The sequence below is a fragment of the Balearica regulorum genome, chromosome 3, assembly GCF_011004875.1.
Source record: "Balearica regulorum gibbericeps isolate bBalReg1 chromosome 3, bBalReg1.pri, whole genome shotgun sequence".
NCBI classification, from domain to species: Eukaryota; Metazoa; Chordata; class Aves; order Gruiformes; family Gruidae; genus Balearica; species Balearica regulorum.
In genome coordinates this window covers 90,464,027-90,487,072 of record NC_046186.1, presented here as the reverse complement: position 1 = coordinate 90,487,072, position 23,046 = coordinate 90,464,027, and the positions used below count along the sequence as shown (strand labels likewise).

Sequence of the window (23,046 nt, the reverse complement as noted above, 5' to 3'; positions counted from 1 at the left end):
TCAGTCTGGCTGATGCACATTTATCCAGTTAATCTAAACATTATTTTACATGTTAATCCCTGTGAACAGGAAATAAGATTTCGGGGAATCTTCCCTGTAGAAACTGTGCTCTCAAAGTTGTATGCAAACATAATTTTGCCTAAAATAATAAATAGATAAGACTGTGTGTGAACAGAAAACAGTGCAATAATTAAGGCATGAAGCAATAATATGTGAAAGTAAGATGAAATCCATAGGTTAAAAAAGAATAATAAGAGAGGAAAAAAAAACATAAAAGAAAAAATAGAACAAGTATTTATACAGAAATAGTAGGATGACTAGCAGGTGGTCACTTAAAGAAGAATGGTGTACCAGTTTTACCTAAGGTCAGAGAAGAAGGGCTGTACCCAACTCCAGATTGACACCTAAATGTACTGTCTCCATTATATGTCTACATGTGAGTGAAGGTCTTGTCCTCCACTTACAGGGGATGGAGAATTAACATTTAATATGCAACATGTGCCATTTAATGTGTGCCAGGATATTTGCATGGCACAGCAGATATCACACAGGACCTTTGAGGATCTGTACCCTTCTGGGTCAGCAGCTAGAAGCAGTGGGAAACCCTGGGGCATCTCCAGTGGCAGTAGGCATCTGTGTCCAAGCAGGGATCCTGTGAATTGAACAGCGTCTTCATTGACTGTAACAGGAGATTAGATACACAGATGAGAAGCTCAGCGTGAATGCAAGCTCAGTGTGAAAGCAATGCTGTCTCAGACCAAAATCCTTCCTATTCATCTCGCCGCCAACATAGAGTTTTCCTAAGCCGTATAAGGTAAATAATCTTAGTCTGTGTAATATAAGCCCATCTGTTTGTTAGAGACTTTTCTCATTTTTCATGTAAGCTTATCTCATTCTGTAGTAGCTGCTGATGAGGAAGCTAGCTGTCTGACCTTGCCTAAGGAAAGTTTTGGTTGATTTCTTACTAATCTGTACTTCCTTATTTTTGAGGGGTTTTGATATTTCTTATCAGCACAACTGAGGTTTTAACTCACATTTGGTATAGCTGCTATGTATATTGTCGACTCATGCATTATTTCTAATGTGCTCTTAAACTGTTTAATATATTATGGCTTTCTAAATGAGCGAGGATTAAATGATAGGTCTATTCTTTTTCTGGTCCGTTTCCTTGCTCTCCAATTACAGTTAACCCTTGGAGGGTAGGGGAAATATAAGTGAAGAAGAAATTGAATTCAGCCTTGTTGGTTTCATCTTTTGTCATTTTTTTCCTCATTGCCAATGGTTCTGTACTTTCATTTATGTTTCTTTTCCTCCTGCTGTATTTATAGAACCTCTTCTTATTGCCTCCTATGTCTCTTGTGAGTTGAAAATCAGTTTGTATTTAGCATTTCTGATAGATATACCTTTAAATATGCCATCTGGTTCTGAGAGATATATATATAACTTTAATACCAATCCAATATCCCTAGCTTAGCCGTGTGCTCTCATTTTCCCTTTAAGGTTCAATTACTTTTGGATTTTTAAGTCGATAGAGAACACCTCAGTGGAGCTGAATTGGTGTGTAAAACTATTTCCTGCCTTTCCACTGCATCAAAAAGGGTCATTTGCTGCTGTGCTTTTGAATATTGTCTCTAGACAATATTCTTCTCTAGAACTTTTTATAACATGGCACTTTTTAATGGTTTAATTTTCTTCATTAGAAATGTGTACCATGTCTGTCAAGGAAGGATTAGGGCTATAGACCTCTGAAAATTTCTTTTGGAAGCTTATCTCTACTGCTTGAAAGCTCTGTTTGCCACATAAATGTGTTTTGTCACACCCTGACTGACATAACTGTTCCGGTAAAGCCCTAGTGTAGATGGACTTATGCTGGCAAAAACTTCCCTCTTCCAGAGCAGGGGTTTTCCTGTTTTGTGGAACTGCTATAAGCTGTCTGGGAAATAGAATGTATCTTTTGTCTCCACCAGGAGAATTTAGTGGAATGGTCTCATGAGCAAACTCTTGCTGATGTAAGCCTAGAGTTCAGCTGTCTTGCCTTACTTTTCATATTTATTTCAGTTAAAACCAAAAGAATGCCATAAATCTTCTTAGTAGGTCACCTATTTTTTTTATAAAACTGTATCATAAACTATATCCAAAATAAAACTGGCCAACTTACTGATCAGAACACTGACAAGTAACCAATATTCATCCTGAAATTAAATTTGATAAAATATATGCAGAAAGAACAGAGCAAAATATCTTGAAGTAGTCAGTTGGTTTTGGTAATGGACTTTTTCAGCTGCAAATAATTTTCATATTTGAATCCAGATTTTTGAAAACATGTGATCATACTTAATATTGTAGTTGCCAGTGAGATCAAAAAACTTTCAGATTTTTTGAATGGTAACTTCTAAAAAACTGAAGTAAATGGAAATACTGGAAAGGAAAAACATAGCTGTAACCTTTTCTTATTTGTGTGACCACCCTAAAGACAGGCAGAGTAAATATTCTAAGTGACTTGTTGCTTTCTTCAGCTGGTGTCAATTACACAAGTTGTGAAGGAACTCACATGCAAAAGTTGGCATCAGCCAGTTGCAGGTCGTCTTTTTTTTGCAAGCCTCAAACAAAATCCTTTTGTGGGTCAATGATTCCCAAATGATAGCTGTGAATCCTCACAGCTCATCTTGGACCATGGAGCATCTAATCATCCAGAATTTAATTGGAAGTGCTATGCGAACAGTTCAATGCTATAGTTGCTTCAGATGGCACTGCTTTACAACTTTACGATTACAGAAAACACAAAATGTAGAAGCACGTTAGTAGTGATTTTATTTGAAACGAAACAATCACTTTTAAGTTATTTTGCAGAACAAGTGAGTTTTTGTGTTTGGGGAGTTTTATTGCTGTTTTTTCTTCATGAGTTTGGAAGAGGTCCAGAATGCTTCTCAGCTGTTGCCCAGAACCCCGCACCTCTTTTTTTTGCTGAGGAGGATTTGTTACAGGTTTTGCAAAGAACAGAAGAGTTACTCGATGTGGTCAGTGTTCATGACATTTACTTAGAAAGATCGTTCTTTGCATTGAACTTTGGTTTGTTTGCCACAAACATAGTGCTGCCATTAGGTTTGGGTTACTCTATAGAGCTTAGCCGCTGATAGGAGTCATACAGCACGTGCCTCATTTAGATTGAAGTTATCAAGTGAAAACCTAGTAATTTTAAGTGAAGTCTCCCCCTGAACCACAGCTGTGCCCAAGACTTTTCTCTATCGTGTGTACGTGAGTTACTCAGAAGCAGAGAAACAAGTTTCGGAAGCCCAGAGATGTCCATGGAAGCAGGTACCAGAGCTGACAGTCTCTCGCTGAGAGGGAACACTATGGAGGGGAATGGATTGGCTTTATTGAGGACATGAATAATTACCACTTACTTGATGTTTTGGCTGACCTGTATTAGTAAGCCAGAAAATGTAGAAGGATATAATCACAGAAAATATATTAACCTTTTGTTAATTGTAGAGATTTTATTCACTTTTAGGACTAATTCAAAATGACCCTTATGCTCACACAGAATTTTGTGCTAAGTTTGTGCCTGGACTAGAACTGATGCTTAGGGAAATCTTTAATGTGCTAGTATGACTTGAACTTCTGAGTGGACTTGCTGTACTTGGTATACAAAAAATGAATGAAGTGATAGTCCCAGGTAGAACATATTTCAGTGAGAAAGCCTAGAGATTGCAAAGATACTAAGAGGCTTGTATCTAACAGTGGAGTATCTAGCCAGAAGGTGTTTTGTATTACTTGAGAGGTACAAAGTATTCAGAAATGTAAAATGTTGTGTTTCTACACAAAGAAACACAAAGAAAGTATTCAGAAATGTAGAAACTTTTAAGTCTTGTGAACAAACAATGGTAAAATCACTTACAATAGGATAAAGACCTGCTCAGAAGATGGCTCCTAAGAAAGTCAACTACTGTTTTGACCCAACTGGGATTAAGTTTCTCCTGGATTAGTTTTTAAGATTAAATGATATTACTACCCAGCATGATAAAGTCAAGTCCTTAAACCCATATAAATTGGTTATTTTGCAGAAATGTGGGAAGCTGTGCAGAAGAAGCAAAAACATAGATCTTATGGAAGAAGAACTTTTATGTTAAGGGACATGTACATGCAAAGGGATTTTACACAAACTTCCCACAAAAAAAGTGAATGTCATGTACTCTCGGTAGTAGAATGATAATAGACAATTTGTCAGATTTGTAGGGTGCAATGGCATAAAAATATTTCTCTAGTCAAACAAACCTCTTGAAAATTATAGAATAAGTTGTAGGATATTATCATACAACTGACAATTTTCAATTTTGAACTCATACCATGTTTCTAACTAAATTCTTGTAACCTTCTGCCCTTAATTATCCCTTCTTTAAAATTAGAAGAGACAGATACCATACAAGCTACAAGCATCTGTTTCTGTCGTACAGTCTTATTTTTTAGGAGTTGATACCTTGACCAGAAATACTACTTTCAGTCAAAACTTGGTATAACAAAATTCCAGGTTGTAGTTATTTGCCCTCTAGTTGATTCATGGGATGACCAAAAAAGTTTTACATCAATCTTTGTAATTAATTATGCTTAATCTTGGTCAATTATCTTTAAATTACGTATTATTTTGGAAAAAAAAAATAAAATTTCAAATACAGAAAGGCAAATTCAGAAGCCATTTCTGAAAAGCTGTAACTTGTTCTGTAGTAAGTGGATCAGAGGGATGTGCGGCTTCTTGTGTATTTCTGGTTAAAGAGTGTTTAAATGTGAGAATGGTGGAAGGTCATGCAGTAGGATTGTGTGGTTGCTGGGGTTAGTGATTAGATCTGAGAAAAGTCACTTTGTGATTTCTTTTTTTTTTTTTTTTTTTTTGCACACAATCTGGGGGGTGGGTTGGTTGGTTCTTTGTTGTTTTTTTTTGTTGTGGGTTTTTTTTTTTTCCCCCCACAGGGCAGGTCAGTGGAGTGTTTAAGTTCAGAAATGTTGTTGCAATGCCTCAGAGCATTTGTGGTCCCTTCTCCAAGTTCTCCATCTGTTGATTTTTCTTCTCAGTGTGCATTTCCCTCCCCACTGAAGGGAGGTAGCAGATATTGGTACCTGCATGACTGTAGCCCTTCGCAAGGGACAGAATTCAGGTGTGTAGTCCAGCCTGGGAGGAGTATGATGCATCCCCTGGGAAAAGGTTCTTGAAGTAGCAGTGCATTGGTGAAACACTGCAGCATCCTCATGTGAGTGCAAAGGAGGTAGGTTTGAAATGTGAAAAGATCTATTTACTACAAGTTTTTTTTGTCAGAATGGACACAGATGAAGTAATACTGGCAACCTAGTGATCCCTATTACAGTTCTGTCAAGGAGAGTTGTTGTGTTACTATGTCTGAAAGCTATTGTTTCACTCTATTTCCACATTTGTGAAGACTATATCCTGCTAATTTCTTTAAGATTGTATTTGCAGCTGTAACAACTGAAAGTGTCTGTTAGAAAAATAAAACTTAAATTTCTGGATCATAGAAATTTGACACAGTTGTGGGTTCCACAGCCTCAGAAATGCAGAAGGTGGCATCCACATGTTCTACCGGTGAACTTCTGTGAATATACATTAACATCAGCGTTTTTCCTTATTTTGGTATATTGTATGTATTGCAATAATTTGTTAAGCCAGAATTCTTAAACGTCCTTGCTTTTGTGCTTTTTTTTTAACCAAAATATGAGTTTGTTTTCTGTATTTTTGCAAGCATCACCTATGCAAGTGTGTGCTACATCTGATATTTCCCTGGAGCTCAGCTTCAGTGCTCTGGTGAATTTGTAATACAAAAACTGTATTTCTGCCAAATTCTACTACATAGACAAAGTTGTATTCCAAGAAGGGGAAAAAAAGAAAACAAACAACAAACAGAAAAAAACCCCAAACAAAAAAGCCACCTGAACACTTTACTTTGTACCTTGGCACATTTTACTTTGTACCTTGGCAGTCTTTCACGTTGTTAGCCACTACTTCCATACCCTCACCACCATGAGTAAGGTGGTATCAAACTGATGCTTTACTTTTCCATGGAACCTTAATGTCAGATGTATTTTTATAGATGACATATCATGGTAGGAAAGTGATAAAATTTTAAGTATGCAAAACTGTGATCTCTAGAAGAGTAATGCAACAGGAGTCATAAACAGTAATATAAGTTTCAAAATCTCCTTACATAGGAATTGATATCTCATTGAAGTCAGATTAAAAAGAAAGCCTGAGGTCTGGCTGCATCGCAGAGACTGTCAGAATACGTAAGTGCATGAAACTGGTGAGGGAGTTGATGGCAAAGAAATAAGATGGGTTGCACAGGAGTCCAAGCTGTGTGGAGGTGGGGAGACACAGGAACGCATTTAGAACTGGAATGGAAATGAACTTTCTTTTCACCGGGCCTCTCATGTGTTGCCCACACATTAGCCTTTACTCATGCTATCTTACATGTCAAATATGTCTTGGGTGAAGAGGAGGGAGTGAAAAATAGGTATGACACAGATGAATTAAGTTCTTTGGTATTAGTAAATATCACAAACTCTCCTCCCATTCACAAAGTCATACGAATTACAGTTAAGAAAAACTTTCCTGTTGACGCTAGGCTGCTAAAAGGGGGACCTAGCCTGCTAAATGTAAGCCCTGTACCCTGCATTTCCAAAGTCTACATGAAATAAGAGGGTTTTTCTGAGTTGGGGGATACAGAAGAGTGAGGAACAAGCCTGGGAAGATGCACATTCTTTCTGATTTTGTCCCCGTGAAATTTACCAGGGAAAAGATAAAACTTTCTGTATTTAAGTGTCCTAATGGGTCTTAGTCTTGATTTGAGACTTTAAATCTTTTCTGTAAATCCATCTCATATGGGATAAGCTGTGGTTGCCAAAGTGTTGGTAGCATCTCTCTGCATCTTTGGTATGAAAATTGAAGTTGCTTGCAAACACACTTGATAAAGCTCGCTGGATCAACCTGCTGTTATTCCTTTTGCAGCAAGTAAGGTATGCACCTTACAGTTTTATCTTGTCAGGGTATGTATAGGAATTCTGGAACACCAGAAGGGAAAATGTTAGTTTACCTTGATCTGAACCCACCTCTGTGAGGGCCAGGTAGGCACTTGGCATCCACCTCTGACAACTACCATTTCTTGCAAGTCTGAGTTTCAGTGACATCATTTGTAGCAAAGGGACGTGGTGCTTAGTACTGAGTTAGTTTGCTTGTCTTTGTGCTTAGAAAAGGAGTATTAATTGTGAATGATTAACCTGTATGCTTCTATGCTGTTCTTGGTAACTTTTCTTCCACCTGGAAATAACATTTTTTGTGTTAACTGTCTCAATGTTTCTGTTACTGTCTCAATGTCTCTAGTTACTGTTTCTGTCTCAGTGAGGTTATGATTGTTATGTTTATTTAGATGAACATTTAGAAGCATGAAGCTGCTTTTTTACCTTATCCAGGAGTAGCATTAGCTCAGCAGTTAGGTCACTTCCTTGCAGCACTCTGTTGGTACAATTTTGTCTTTATTTTTCTCCGTGAATGTACCGTAAGCGGTATCTTAGTCTAGGTGCTCAGAGGGCGTGAGGCGGGCAGTGGTTGTGAGGAAAACCAGTATCCCTTTCTCCACCAAAAGATATGTACGTTTTACCCATTTCATGGGATATTTACACATTTTTATGTGTGAAATTTTTTTTTTATTTCTTCCCCCCCCCCCCCCCCCCCTCCCCCCCCCCCCCCCTAATTTTTAGAATAGCTGACAAAGGGACGATGAACAAAAGCCGTGAGAGGCCGAGGCCCTGGTGCTGCCTGCTGTGTCCCGGTGTCACCACGAGGTGGGGCAGGAGGGAAGCGGAGGGGCCGCGGCGAGCTCGGCTGCTCCCCGCGCTCCCGCCTCGGCCTGCCGGCTGCGCCCAGGCCCCGGCCCACACTCGGGAAAGCTGGTGTCGGGACTGAATGACAAAAACCAGATAGAAGCATTTCTAATTGGGTCCTTCCTCGTTTTCTCTGATCGTTTTCTCAATATTGCCCTTTGGATCTGTGAAAATAAAGCTTGCTTTGTTTTTTAACCTCTTTGAAAATGATTTAAAACACATAAAAATTATTTTCCAGGAAAATTCCCCCCCCCCCCCCTTTTTTTTTAGAAATGAAATGAATATCCGAAATGCCAGAGAACTCAAAAAGTTAAATAATTCATTTATGCCAATTGCCTGCCTAGCCCAGTTCAAAAGTAAAAAAATAGAAAGAAACCCCCTTGCTAATACATGAAAGGCACTCTTATTTTTTTCCTTTAAAAAATCAAATGTATTTTTTAAAGTTAGTAGGTGACCTTATTTTTCATTCGTTGAAAATTTGACTAGGCTTTCTCTCTCCAGAGATTTTAGCTGTAAGTAGAAGTTTTTCTTTGAAACGGTTTAAACTAAGGCCCTCTTTCTTCTTGTCACGCACAGACAGGGAAATACTGCAAGATGCTGGATCAGCTTGTTCACTTTTCATTGTTTTCTTTTGTAGCAGCAATCCGTTTAGCTATGGTATGCTGAGTTTATCTGATTAGCACTTAATGAGTGAAGGGAATAGGGGAAATGTTGCCTGAGTTACTTAAGCCTAATAAAGTTTTCAGTACCTTCCCCCCCTCTTTCTAAATACCTGAACTTTCCTGACCCCCGCCCCTTGCTTTTTCCCTCTGTTGCAGCTCTTTCCCACATGAAATGCAGCTTTAACTGTCAGAAGGAGTGGTGCCATTAGCCCGATTTTGTTCAGCGCACATTGGTCACAACATACATCCTGCTCAACAGTGTTTGACAGTCTGTCTGGAGCTCTTACAAATTCAACTACTGTTATTATGCTGACTCGGATGCAGTGCCTGGGAACACTTACCCACTAAAAATGGGTAATTCGAGTATTTCGAACCTAAAACCATTAGGTATAACCATAAGCAATAGAATAATTTATTTAGTTATGTTAGCAGTGACATTTTAGTGAGGATTCACTGGACCCTGAATAATGACATTATATAAAGAAATTCAAGAAAGCTGAGGTTTAGTAATGTTTAAAAACTGCATGTGCCATACAGATTGTAGGTCTGTTACCATAATTAACTCGCTAAGTTTCTTGCATAACTCTCATGTTTTCCTCTGGACTTTACCTTGATTTCCTTCTTTTAAGATTAATTTTTGTTTTATTTTGATATTGCATTGTAAAAGTTTTAATACAAAAGTAAAATTCTGAAAAATTTAGAGAAATCATGTGTAGTAGTTTATGCTGCTTAAATACATGTTTGGTGGCTGTGTTAGTTTCATATAGAAATGCAAAGTTGTCTTAATATCAATGAAAATAGATCCAAGGAAAGTACAATTGACGTATGTGCAAGAGATTCCTTATGCATAGTAGGTTCTACAGTTGTTGAAGTAATAAGGAAAAAGCAATAGAAGTGTAGTTGGAGTGTCAATAAGACAATAGTGTTGCTTAGGCAGTCTGAACCTTTATTGATAGGGACCTCTGAAAATATTTTCAGTTATACCTGCTTAACAATACAAATTTTTAATAGAAATTATCTCACATTTCTTTTATCACTGTCTGTGTCCCCAGTTTATAATAACAACAGTAATAATAATAGTAATCTTAGCAATAGGCAGCTAGTAATAGCAGTAGTGATCCTGTTAGAGCAGAATGTGTGTGTATGTTTTTGAATAACTTTAAAGATACTAAAAGAACACTGGAGGTGCAGGAGTGCACTAAGGTGCTTGACGAAGGGTAGAAGATGACTGTGAATGATTTTTGATGTCTGCACAGCTTCCTGCTGAGCACACCCCAAGAATTTACCTTCCCGAGTGAGGTACCGCGGCTGATGGTGTTCACTTTCCCAGCACATCCCAATGCAGAACACAATGTGTCCAGTTAGTCTGCTGTCAATGCTGGAGCCAGTCTGGAAGTGTCACACTCTGAGCTAAATGGTAGAAATTTTGGAGGAGAAATCCCTGGTTTTTCACTTCACTGACAGTGTCACTTAAACTGCTTCTTGTTTCCATTATTGTTTTGTTTTGGTTTTTTTTGTCTGCTCCTGAATATGTACAGCTCATGCCAAACTTCTATCCAGCTATTGAGATGGAAGAAAACCAGGTGTTAATTTGTGAATTAAGTATTGAAATATGTTGTAATTTGATTCAAAGGTTTATTTAAATCATGAAAAGTATGTGTGTGTGTTTTCTTTTCCCCTCTCAGGTTTGCAATTATGTGTGGCTATATGTCTCAGTTTGAAAGTGTACAAAACAAAATCAGGAATGGTTATCTCTTTAAGGTATGTTTTTGTAGGGTTTTGGGTTTTTTTTAAGCTATTCCTTTAAATTATTTCCTTATATAGTGTCAAAGACAGATTTTTCCAACACAGTAATTCAGCCTCACAGGTCTATTTTGGTACCAATGTTAAAGTGAAAAAGTTATTTTTACGTATGCAATTAGATTATATGCTTACAAAATAGAAGAATCGAGGTAGGATTTTTGGGGACAGCATTAAGATTTCTGTTTTATTTTGTAGTCAAAGTGGGGAGGAAAAGGGAGTAACAATTCTGTTTAGAAAATAAAAACATGAAATATGAAATGACGGACTAACACAGGCAATCATCCTTCACGCCACCCTTAAGAAGTAGTATTTAACACTGTCCTTTCAAAGGTAATTGTGTTTTTTAGAGTTAGCAGTTTGTGTTACATGTGCTACTCCCCCCCTATCTTGTCCTCGGCATTGCTTAGGCACTTTCCATCCCTTCCGAGCCGGCATCCCCCCTTTCTGGGTGTCAGTGAGAGGTAGCAGACATGTTCCATTTCCCGGGGAATGTCTGGGATGGGTCTCTATCACTTCGTGTCTGTGTTAGGGCTTGGAGTGTCGCGGAGCTTTCCTATGAGAGAGCATTAATTACATCTGAGGTGTGCCAAGTGAACTGAGCCTGGAGCCCTGGGACAACCTGGGAACAAAGGGAAAATGACAAATACCACAAGTGCTGCAGTTGTTTAAGGATGGAGTTTAAGAGGAGCCCACAGTGTTAGTTGTAGCCTTTTCAGGGAGGTTTTCCTCTTCAGAAGTAATGAGTGAAATCTTTGTGAATCATTTGGAAGTGTTAAGGATTTGGGAAAATAATAGCATGAAAACATAGCTCCTGTCTGAATAGTCTGTGGACAAAATGATAGAATAATAGGCTTTTAGATCTGTATAACTCAGATACTTTAGAGACTGGCTTAATTAGAAAAACAGATATCTGGGGGGAAAAAAAAAAAAGAAACCTTAGAAGTGAAATTTTTTTTGAGAGGGAAATGGTAACGAGGGGTAAAATAATATATTTCTTTTTTCTTCAAACTCAGGTTGAGAAATAAGAGCTTTCTTTAGGAAATTAAAGAGTGAAATAAAGATACTCATGACCTGTAATGAAAATGGTTTTGAAAGAAACACCTCATGAGATGCATTTAGGTTTCATGGTTTCACTATAAACAGAACCATTTTATTTTCTCAATTTCACATTATAGCAACAATTTGTTGTGTCATGTACCATTTCATTGAGGCAGTCACATTCCAAGGTGGAAGAGACTATGCTTCAATGATGGGCGCTGGCATGTCAGATATATTGAAGAGAGTGGTTGCTTTCTCACTGATTTGGTGTGCGACAGTTTCCTAATACTAACTGTAAATAAAATGAATTTAATTGAAGTTGCCTTTTTAAGACAAAAGTCCTTGAGTTCTTTGATTGAACTTTAGAGCTGCTTAGTCATGTTCTAAATACAACAAGCCTTCTTGCATTGTGTGCAAAGTTGCTAAATAATTTTGTTCGTGGTTTCCCTCCATGAGGGAGGGGTTTGCTAGTAAAAATATTTTAGGTTGTTAGAAAAGAATTGCAGCAGAAGAGAATTCCTAAATTTGTTAATGATTTGCAGCAAACTTCTTAGAATGTGAACGCGCTTGCCAAACAAACATCAAAACTGACACTGATTTTTCTTTCTAATAGGAGCACCTAGACAAAGCAATTGAACTTAAGCCTCAAGATCCTTTATTATATTACCTAAATGGAAGATGGTGCTATTCAGTAAGTTGTTTTTTAATCTAATGTATGAATTGAGTATACTGAAAAATGATAATGCATTTGAAATGAAATAGTGGGGCTTAAGACAAAGTAGGTGTTTATTGAAGGAGATGTTCTGAGTTAAACGAAGCAGTACCTTTACATTTCCTGAATTAACTTCCACATATGTGATGTTAACTGCTGACCATTCCTGTCATGTACATTAAGCTGTGCTTGTATGTCCCCCACTGTTGTGTTCAGGTTTCTTACCTGAATGTATGAATGAAAAGTAACTGCTATTTGGAAGGGAGGAAGGGTGACCTCTTGATTTCAGCTCTTTGTTTTGCCACAAACTTTCTGGGTGACCTTGGGCTAGTAACATAGCCCATTGGTAACTGTTCCCGGCAATTACTGAAGTTAAAGGCACTTACATGCTGTGGGATTATGTCTGTGGCAGCAAGGCTACCCTGCCAGCTTGATAAATGCCAGGAGAATGTCACAACAAAGATGCAGGCAAGAGATACAATTTTTGTTTTGCAAGAGACACAATTTGTGTTATGCCAAGTCAACGGGTGTCTTTAAATGTTATGGTAATGACATAGTGATAAGCATTCATGTATGAAAAATTAAAATAATTGGTTTACAAGTTTAGCTGATAATTAATTTTAATTTTTGTTTAGAAAAATTATGCCTGTGCTTGTAATATGAGAATTGTCTTATTCTTAAGCCCACATCTTTGATGGCTCACTCAGGTGGCTATCCTCATTGCTTCATCTCTAGTGCTGTGAGAAATCTTTCATCAGAAGAAAATATTTTTGTATAGTCTGTGCTGTAAAAGATCACTGGGAGGCTTCTCAGAATAATAACTGATAATGCACCGTGAATTCCAGCCCTGCCTTTTTCCTCCAGCTGCTTCCAGCCCTAGTCACTACAAAGTGCCTGCAAACTGGAAAGAAAGAGTTGCTGTGATATATTGCAGACTTTGTCTTTATCTGCAACAAGACTTAATGCAAAGTAATCTTTCAGCAGTTTTTTCAGATCATATACTTAACTTTCAAAGAGCTTTCAGCAACTACATTTTTTCTAAGTTGATTTGAATAAGGAATGACACCAACCTTTTCAAAGAGCTTCTCATTTTGCTTTTCATCACACTGTGTTCTTGAATATCAGCATTAGCTATGCAAAAGTGAGTTGCTGAAGATTGTCCTGTAGTATGCTTGCTGTCCTGGCTTTGAAGAGCATCTCTCTCAGCAGTGATTCCTTACGCACTTTTATACTGTGCTGTGTCCAACAGCTGACTGCAGCTTCCATTTGCCAAACACTCCCAGATGTTTTTCATGGCTTATTTCTCACTTGAGCTATCGCTTTTGGAAACTTTATATATAATCTCAGTATACCTCACTTTGTTCTTACTGCACTGTTTTGTTCCTCTTGTTTCATTTTATTGACTGTCACAACTTCCTGACTATTGCATGTGTTTTCTTGCACTATATCTTTACAAACTAATGTTCCATACTTGCAATATCTATGCAGGGCTTCCTTATTGAACATTAAAGCCACAGTTTAGATTTAGGGTATAACCTCACCTGCATTTTATTAAGTGAAACCACCTAAACAGATGTAGCTGCTGAAATACTTAAGGATTGATTTCTGAGTTCTCTTTCTCTCTTTTTTTTTTTTTTTTTAAATTCTTGCCTGCTGTGACTGCCATGACAAAATAGTAACCTGAAACACTCGAATTTTCTTAGTACAAGTAAATGCAAGTATAGAACTGAATAACACTTTGTTTTAACTTCTGGGGCTGTCAGCTCTTAAAAACTTACTGTCTTTTGCACACTATCAGTAGGACAATGAGGCCATCATTTGGGAACATTAGTTTTGAGGCTCTATTATGGAAGCTAGATCTTAATCCTAGCCTAGCGGAGTTGGCGATGTCCTCATTGGTTTTAGCAGACTGTATGAGTAGGTTTCTGTGCTGATCCACTAACACAGGTTTTGGCCATGCATGTGATGTAGATAGTCATAGGAGCTTGTGGAAGATGTGACAAATTCCTTGGTCCTATTCTGCAGGCTGTGGTGTTTCATGCTGTGGTAATTATCCCCAAAGTAGACTGTTGGCTAGGGATTATGATAGGGTGGTTAAAAAATTAATTTATCACTCCTCCTCTATACTGGTACCTGCAGATGGAGTGATAATGCTCTGGTTTTTATGTTTAGTCTAGCTGCGGTTGAGGCTGGGAAGGCTGTGTTGTCCAGTGTGAGGAAATTAAAGAAGAAAAAGGGGTGACTGAGGAAGGAAGGTTAGTTTTTACGTTTAGCCTAGCTGACTTCGGGGTCAAGTTAGGATTGGCCACAATATTTGTTCTTTCGTAAGTGCTGCTTCCAGGGGTATTATTGTCTAATTTTAGTCACATATTCTTTTACTGAGGCAGTGTAGTTCAAAAAGATAACTAGTGTTTGATACTTTATAGGCTTTGGTAACACTTTTGGGGAACCTGATGTACTTAAGTCTTCCTAGTGCAGTCAGACATTTCCCTTTCACTCTGCATTTAATGTTGGGGGATCTTATTACCATCTTCTGGCACTGCTTTTTGGGCTGACAAACTGAAAAAAAAAAAAGGTATAGCATCAGAGACTGTAAAAGAAGATGCTTCAAGCATTGTAACTAAGGGTTCCAGTTCATTTTCACAAATGGCGATCAGCTGAACAGACTTTTAGGTAAAAAGCATAGTTGAGGCAAATGGAGAAGATTTATTGAAGGCTGAAATCTATATCCAGGGACTGCATGCTGTACTAGTAAAAGCTATTTGATTTGTGGAGTTTTGCCAGAATTTGGCTCTAACTGCCATTTCTCACCTTCCTCCGTGTAACATAGTCCTTTGCAAAGAGCAATCGTGTGGCAATGCCAAGTTTCTTACTCAGCAGTCATTCTCGCTGGGCCAGATCCAAAGCTGATGCACAGTGTCATAGCAGCTTCCAGCCGGAAGGATGAGCTGGATTGTCACTGCCTCGTAGCCATGGGGGTTTGTCTCTGATTCAGAGCCGGTGGCAGTTGTGTGCCACCTTATCTAAAAATCAATTTTTGCTGTGTCTTATTTCTCTTACCATTATAAAGCCAGTAGAACTATACAAAAGAACAAGATTCTGTTCTGATGTGTATATCATCTCAGCTTTGTTAGAAGATTACTTCTGATATCACAGGTAGGCTAGATTTTTACCAATCATGTCGTAGATGTCAAGATGGGCAAAATTTTGCCTGTGAGACCTGCTGTGTATACAGGAAGCCACGTAAAGCTCTAATGTTTTTTTGTTTTGTTTTGCAGAGTTGACAAGGGGGAAAAAACCATATTAATTTATGCATTGACCAAACATAATTGAACACCACTAGTAATGGATAACTGCAGAACCCTACCAAATGTTATTTTAATATTCCTTTTTCCAGAGCTGATATGAACTTCTACATAGTGGTAATTTTTTCCAGGGTAGCTTTAGTCATAATGTTAGGAAAAGATGATTACTATATAATTGTAATGAAGATACTTTAAAATACCTACTAAGCAAAGTAAACCAGTGTTTAGCATGTAAAAAAGATGTTACTATTCCAAAGAAAAACAACTGCAGCAAAATAATTTTCATTTAAAATTTGGTGGTGGACAAAACCTTCTCAGCCTTCTGTGACAAAATCAGGCTTTGTTAAGTAGGTATCTTTTAGGGAAGGTTTAATGTTTCAAATAGATGCTTGAGTTGGTTCATATGATTTAAAATAAGTACAGCGTTCAGAGCCTTTGAAGTTTCAGCTTTGTTTTTTTTAAGGGAAAGTGAAAACTACTTTGCTCTTTGGATCAGCAAGAAATATTTATTGGAAGTGAATTGAGCTGTGGTGCATGGTGTGTAGGAATTTGTTTTCTTTCCTTAGACTTTTGGGCACAATTATCTGATAATCCTTTATAATTGTGTCTTTGTGGGTTTTTTTAGTGTTTCAATGTTTAGAATAGCTTTTTAAATGGAGTACATAACTAGTTAAGACTTATGGCTACTTGCCATTACAGGACAGGCACAGAACAGTTAGCATATACTTGTGAAACTGTATCAGAGCCGCTGGTAAATGCTAGTGGGGTGTTAAAAATTAGATCCCTTAGGATTTTCTTTTTGCAGGTTACATGCCCTGTGTTGGATTCATCTCTGGTGTATCCTGGTATCTGATTGGGTTACATCAGGGAACAAATTGACCCAGTTGCTTTGTCTGTGTGCTCTGTAAGTTTGCTCCCCTTACTGGAAAGTGAAAAGCTCAGGGAATTCAAGTTGGAAAAATGCCTGTGCAGACTGTCCTGGTTCCTCAGCTGGCAAGAAAGAGAATATTTATATTGGAAGGCAATATTTTAAAATTGCTGTCCAGTTACTTAATCTCTTCCAGAAGTCAAAACATTGCAAAATTATTTAATACAATTTTACATTAATATATTGTAATAAAAAAGAAAAAGAAACTCTCTGGGGATATTTAAGTAGGTGCCATTAATATTTTACTGAAGATGGGTCAATGGAATGATTTTCCTTTATGGAAAATAATTGTGTGATCTGTCTTCAGTGAGCTATTAGCAAGGAAACATCAGAGGAGGAAATGCTTTAGGGCTGCAAGTTAATCCTGGCTTAATTTTCAGTCCAAGTGGGTTAGTTTCCTTGGTGCCAACATCATGGAATTTGAAAAAGAGCTGTCAATGGGCAGGGTTTGCATCTCATCAAAAACAAACAGAAGACAAAACCGAAAACCCAAATTCCAGCCAGTGTTTTAGTTCATATGTGATTTTTGCTGATCCTAGGCTAAGGAAGAGGAAGTTAAGAAATCCCTTTTCCCAGTATCTAGGAGAGAACCGCGTTTTCTGCCTTGGTCTTCAGAGCAACAAGAGGCCTGATAGGAGCATGCTGGGTATGAACTTTATAGTCAGCTGCAGTTTAACTCTGTGGGTGGCTTTCTTCCATCTCTGGTACTGTAGCAATTTGAGTAGAATAAATGGGTGAGAGCTTGCTGTTTGGCAGATCTATAGGAGAGAGATCATTCGAGATGAGCATCTCTGTTAGCTTTGGGATACTGAAGAGTGACCTCTTCTTGGCAGAGGCCAAGCTGTCGTGGTGACCCACTCCCCTCCAGCCCCAGGGCAGTTCAGGAGCTGGCTGATGGTCCCTCAGGCCCTTGTTTTTTGCTCTTGAGCAAGTGGGACTAGCTCGCTCATGTATGGCAGCAGGGGAGTGATGTTCCTCGAGTGATCCAATACATTAAAACCTGACATTCAGTGGAAACACAGTGTTCCTTGCAGTGCTCTTGAGATTTTTTTTTCAGGCTGTTGGGGGACTGACATCAGGCCTTGGGAGACCTAAAAAAACAACTCACTGAAGATTTGGAAATCATCTGTAGGGCAAGGGCAATCTTCATTCTTTAATGTTGTTGTGGCTATTACTTGCTGCAGTTGCTGTTTTTCTTATTGCTTTCTGCTGTCCTGTACCATTCTTGGAACAGGCATTAAGTGGAATCATGGTTCCGCTGAAGTTGATGACAGTTACAGTCTCTTTGTACTTGATTTTGTGTAGATGTCCAGATATGCTTTGCACTATTTGGAATAACCTTGACTGTAGAAGTCAAAGTTGCACTACACTAGAGCATGCTACACCAGGGTTTCTGTTGCCTGTGCTTGCTCACACACAGAGAATGCTTAATAAAGTTAGTTGGTATAGTAGGAATGATGTTTCCATTTCACTGAACATGGCATAAGATTTATTCTAATAAAGTTATTTCAAATTAAAGACTGTGCTTGTGTGTGTTGAGGGGAAGGGTGTAATTTCCAGTTCATTATTGCTTCAGGACACAATTTTGTGTCTTGCATAAAACAGGTCATTTCCATTTGTTCCACCTCAGTCATAGGGGGGTGCAGACTGACTCAGGTGAGACGTGGTTAAGGTGTTGTGATGGGATTCACCTCACCTGTCTTTAGCCATCCACAAGGTATAATTGTCTGTGCTCCTTTTGTAGTTGAAGGAAAGAAAGAAGAGAAAGAGGGAAGTGTTCATCCTAGGCTGATGTAGGTGGAGAGGAATTGCCTAGTGGAAATCCCTCTTTCCGTATTCACCATGCAAGGAACCTGGACAACTCACTTAAATTAGGCACTTCCTTTATGGATGGCTGGAGTTAGCTGCAGTGAATTTATCAAGCCTGTGGCATATAAGTTTGACTACTCAAAACATTACAGGACTCTCAGACTATCTGTGTAATAGTCACAAAGTATAATGCCAGAGCCAGCGCACGTTAAAGAAAACTCACAATTGTGTATACGTGCATTTCACTTTTAAACATTGTTTTAAGTTGGTGGGATTTGTAATGTAAAAATGGCCAAGTGTGTATGTTTGGGCTTTTTTAAAGTTTGAATAGTGCAAAGCAGCACCCAAGCCAGACAAAATAAGGACTAAAACCTCAGTAAATCAGTTCTGATTAAATTTTGTAGGAAAATAAAACAACTGCCAGGAAGAACTTGTGTTTTCAATAGGTAATTATAACTCCACATGGAAAAACTGCAATTTTGTTTCCTCATTATTGCATAACAGCAGACACGTGTGGTAATTGTATCTGTGCAGTGTATGTGTATCTCCAGGGTGCTGTGTGGTCTTGAAGAGAACAGAGTAAGCATATATGTTCCCTTTATTTTTTCCCTTCTCTTCCTCCCTCTGTAAGCTACCTCTATTTTGATGTGATGCACCTAGAAATATAGAAAACTCCTTCCTCTTCCAGAAGAGCAGAGAACATGGCAGCAGTAGATTGGCATGAAGAAAACAATACTTTTGCAAAAATCCTTTTAACATCTCTTGCAGAATATGTCTCAGAAACTAGACAGCAGCTGTGGAAATGAAGTGTGTGAGGGAATTATATACATACCTACAACATCAAGTTTTAATCAGCACGCTGCAGTTTGTAAGTGTGGAAGCACTGCAGCGCAGAGAGGGGAAACATCATGTTGCTTCAGTGAATGAGAACTTTGGGATTGCTGGAGAGCTTTTCTTAAAAACACTTTATTCCCTTAGAAGAGGATTCAAGAATGGGATGTATGAGAGAGAGAGAGAGAGAATGCAAAAAAAGCTTTATTTTCTTAATATTGTTTCTCTCTGGAATATAATTTTTAGTGGTTTTTTTGTGAAAGACTTGCTGATGGCATTTAACAAATAAGGTGTTGGACCCTGCTGAACAACTGGCAAGGCTTGACCAGCATGCCTTCTGTCTCCAAGCAATGCTGCTCTTATGTAGCTGGAGTCATTGGGGCCAGAGGAGAAAATGTGGTCCTGTGCGTTATCCTGTTGCGTGCTGGCCTGTATTTGTACTGTTTGCAATGGTATTTTTAGGGCAATTTGCAACAAGAAATAAATAGAGCTTGATGTCTGTTCAGAAGAGAAGCATTCTGGTTGATGGCTGTGGATAGCTATGTGTGGATGGATTCTTATGTTTTACCATAGATAACTGACATTTACTGGATAATTGCTGGATTTAGCTGGAGAAAGTGGGAGGAGCAGCAACAGACATGAAGAGATTGGGAAGCCAGGGAATGAGACAGGAATAATCTAAAGCTATCCAAAACCATTTTAATTTTTACAGCAGTAGGAAAAAGAGAGATCCCTATGTGACTCATATTTCACCTCCAGGACTCTGATGAGAGACTGTCTTTCTTGGCCTGTGTATATTCCTTCTCTGTGTTGCCTCTGCATAGATCAGGCCAGAAATTGCTAGGAAAGTACAGAACCTTGGTTTCTACCATTTTTAACTCAGCTGTACACTGTGACAGGAGCCATCAGTGCTGTGGTTCAAATACTGATGTAGAGCAATAAAGTCCTGACTTTTTTGTACAGATGTGGTAGAAGTGTCCAAAGGAGGGTGGCTTCACTTCTCCATTTAAACAGGCTTCAGTCTCATATTGCATTTCTTAGTAGCTCCATCCTTCGTTAGAGATGTGAGGTGTGTTTCTCCAGGTTAGGTGATGGAGCCAAATACCTTATGGCAGTAACTAGAGCAGTTTCTGTCAGGTGTCAGTATATGTAAGGGAAGAAGTCACATACATCGTGTGGCAATACGACAGTTCCCTAAAGTCTTTTTATAGCAGTCCATCTTCCTGAAATGGGAAGAGATCTTTAGCAAGTGTTATTTGTCAGATTTGAAGAGGAAAAAATGAAGCCTATTTCTTAACAGTGGTTGTCACCAGCTTCTGTGTAAGAAATGAACGTGCTTTCCAAGCGCCAAAAGCACTCACATTTTCACTGTAGCAACAGCTTTTCGTAATGTTGAAAAGTAGTTCAGTACATGCCAAGCTGTCTCATGAAAACCTTAACAGATTTAAAGCATTATTTCTAGCCTCAGGTTTTAAAAAATGTCAAGCTCTTATGAAACCTGTACTGTACTTTAAGCTTTGTACATTGGAATAATCTCATATCAATGATATTGGTGTTTTGTCATATATTTCTTAATGTGTACATTTTCTTGTTAACCGAATGTAAAATCGAAATGACTGCTTTGAGCTGGCAAATTGACAGCATAAAACATTCTTTAACAGGTTCTTTTGCAAAATAGGTTGTATAAGTAGTATAGTGGCACAGGACAGTATTTACTCCAAAACTGAGAAACAACCGGAGAGACTTTTTTTTAATTATTATTATTATTGTAGGTAGCTCAGTTGTCTTGGATTGAAAAGAAAGTAGCTGCTGCTCTCTTTGGGACTCCACCAACTTCAACAGTAGAAGAAGCATTGCAGAATTTCCTTAAGGTAAGTCCCAGCCAAGGCTTTTCCTGTGTGACTGTTTACCAGCTGCTATATGAGACTGGTGTCAAGACGTCTGCTCAACAGATTACGTTCAGCAGCTGTAAAACTAGGGCTCTCCTAAATACCACAGAGGTCTCTACTAAAATTTTTTTTTTTTCTGTTTTAAAATTAGTTTGGAGATGAGTGGCTAGCACCTTTCTTCTCTTTCTTTAGTTTTAGGGAATTCTTCAATGACTTGCAGTGTCATTTTTTGCAATTCAAAGCATAAACTTCCATCATTGCAATTACTTTCAGACAGTTTCTCAAAGGAATTAGACAAGCATATTTTCTTCCCTGTCTAAAGTGCTTGTTTTCTGTGTTCTTAGTCTATTTAAAGATAGAATAATCTCATGAATTTTAGACAATAGAATACGTTACCATCTTCCCAGTTTAAGAGATTTTATCTTTAAGGTCAGCTCCAGAGGTGGTAGAAATAATTTGAAATGTTCGCTTTAGCTTCAGGGTATTTTGTGGTGGCCTGCAGAGTAACTGTGGTTTTAAGTCATCTTCTGCAACAAAAATTAAATTAGTGTCTAAAAGACAACTGTTTGGGTTTCTTTTTCAATTGTTTGATAATACACAGTTGTAGTGAAAGCAGCATTCTTTCAATCCAAGGATTACAGCTACTATAAATTTCATTGATGTAATTTTTCTCCCCTAAAAGCTGTTTGTTGATTAAAGCTGCTTCTTGGTTAGTTGATAATTGGTAAGGTTTTTAATCATCTTTCAAGCTTCTAGATCCCTGCTGTGTTTTAAAAGGAAGACAATTTTGAACTGTTTTAATGACCTGAACTTTTTAGAAGATGGTAGTGTGAAAAGAAAGGTGAATCCAGAGCTAGAAGATATGGCTCTGTGAAAGAAAAAGAATTATAAAGTTGATGAATACAGTTCATTACCCATTAAATAAAGTATGAATGGTTGGTTGCTTGTTTATTCCTTTGATAAGGAAATAAATATTGATAATCTAGAGAGAGCAGTGGCTTCCAACCCATTGTGTAAGTGAATGAATCCAATCAATATTCTATAGAATGATCCAAAATCTTTACAAAGCACTTAGGGAGAGAGGAGAAGTACAGAAGAACATTTGCAAGAAGTACGGAACATTTTTATGTGTTTAATATCAGCACCTCATGTCCCTGGTTTAGGGTTTGGGTTTTTGGTTTCCTTGTTTTCTTGAGGGTTTTTTAAAGTGCTAAAGAGATTGGGGTGCACACAGTAGGGATGATTCAGTCTGATGTTTGAGGAAGCTTAGTGCATTACTAGAAATGCTAAGCAGACCACATAAATCTCATCACACAAGTTTTATGTCTATTTTCTTTCCTGTTTTTTATTATTTAGGCAGAAGAAATGCATCCAGGATATTCCAAATACAATTATGTGTATTTGGCAAAGGTAACCAAGTTCTTTTAAAAATAATGATTTGTAAACTCTGGTATTCTTACAGTGGTCTGATTGGAAACAAAATGTTTTTTCTTCTCAGTGCTATAAAGATCTTGGCCAGAAAAACAACGCACTGAAGTACTGTGATTCTGCACTGTCAATTCTCTCAGTTACTAATGAGGTGGGTATTGAGAGTGATAACTGGTTCTCTTGTGACCACTGTCTTGTCTTTGGCACCCCTTATTGCCCTGTTAGTAGTAACATAATATTTCACTTTTTCCTCTGAACACAGAACCTTCCTTTTTCCTCCACTCTAAGATGGCTCATTACAGTTGCCTGTATCAACAGCTTTAAAAAAAATAAAAATCTTTGTTTGGGGAACTGTCAGGGACTTGTCTATGTCAGAGGCTGTCAGGAATTGAATTGCACTCTGTAAGTCAAGCCATTTCATTAGACTATCTTAAGCATAAGCAGTTGAGTGTGTTGCTCTAGTTGTGCTGAAATTTTGTCCCGGACCTACTTTTTCTCAGCTGAAAGCATTCTGGATTTTTGTCCCACAGTCTCCATCTCTGCTCCTGAAAGCCTCTGGTTTGTGATTCTTGTCAAGGCCTCCAGGGTGGTGTGTTAGCTATAGCAGAGGTAGATGGGTTCTTCAAGATTGCCTTTGTCTTCAACCACAGTGTAGTTAAAGAGGCACAGTTTTTCCAGTTACATCTGCTGGAACACAGTTTATTCTAAGAGATCATTAGATTCCCTTTTAGGCCCTTTAGAGTATTTTTAGTATGTGGAC

The 23,046-nt window shown here is 38.1% G+C and overlaps 1 protein-coding gene across 4 annotated transcripts in view; it reads left to right on the top strand.

Moving 5' to 3' along the window:
- Window positions 1-23,046, top strand: part of RMDN2 (regulator of microtubule dynamics 2) — a 52,795-nt gene that overhangs the window by 17,807 nt on the left and 11,942 nt on the right. For 3 of the 4 annotated variants that reach the window (XM_075748889.1, XM_075748890.1, XM_075748891.1), the window contains 5 exons: window positions 10,229-10,304; window positions 11,998-12,075; window positions 20,742-20,840; window positions 22,215-22,268; window positions 22,357-22,437. In XM_075748889.1, coding sequence (XP_075605004.1) covers window positions 10,229-10,304; window positions 11,998-12,075; window positions 20,742-20,840; window positions 22,215-22,268; window positions 22,357-22,437 — 388 coding nt within the window. Of the gene's footprint in view, window positions 1-10,228; window positions 10,305-11,997; window positions 12,076-18,906; window positions 19,007-20,741; window positions 20,841-22,214; window positions 22,269-22,356; window positions 22,438-23,046 lie in introns of all 4 variants that reach the window. The other variant, XR_012834631.1, reaches the window with a different exon arrangement.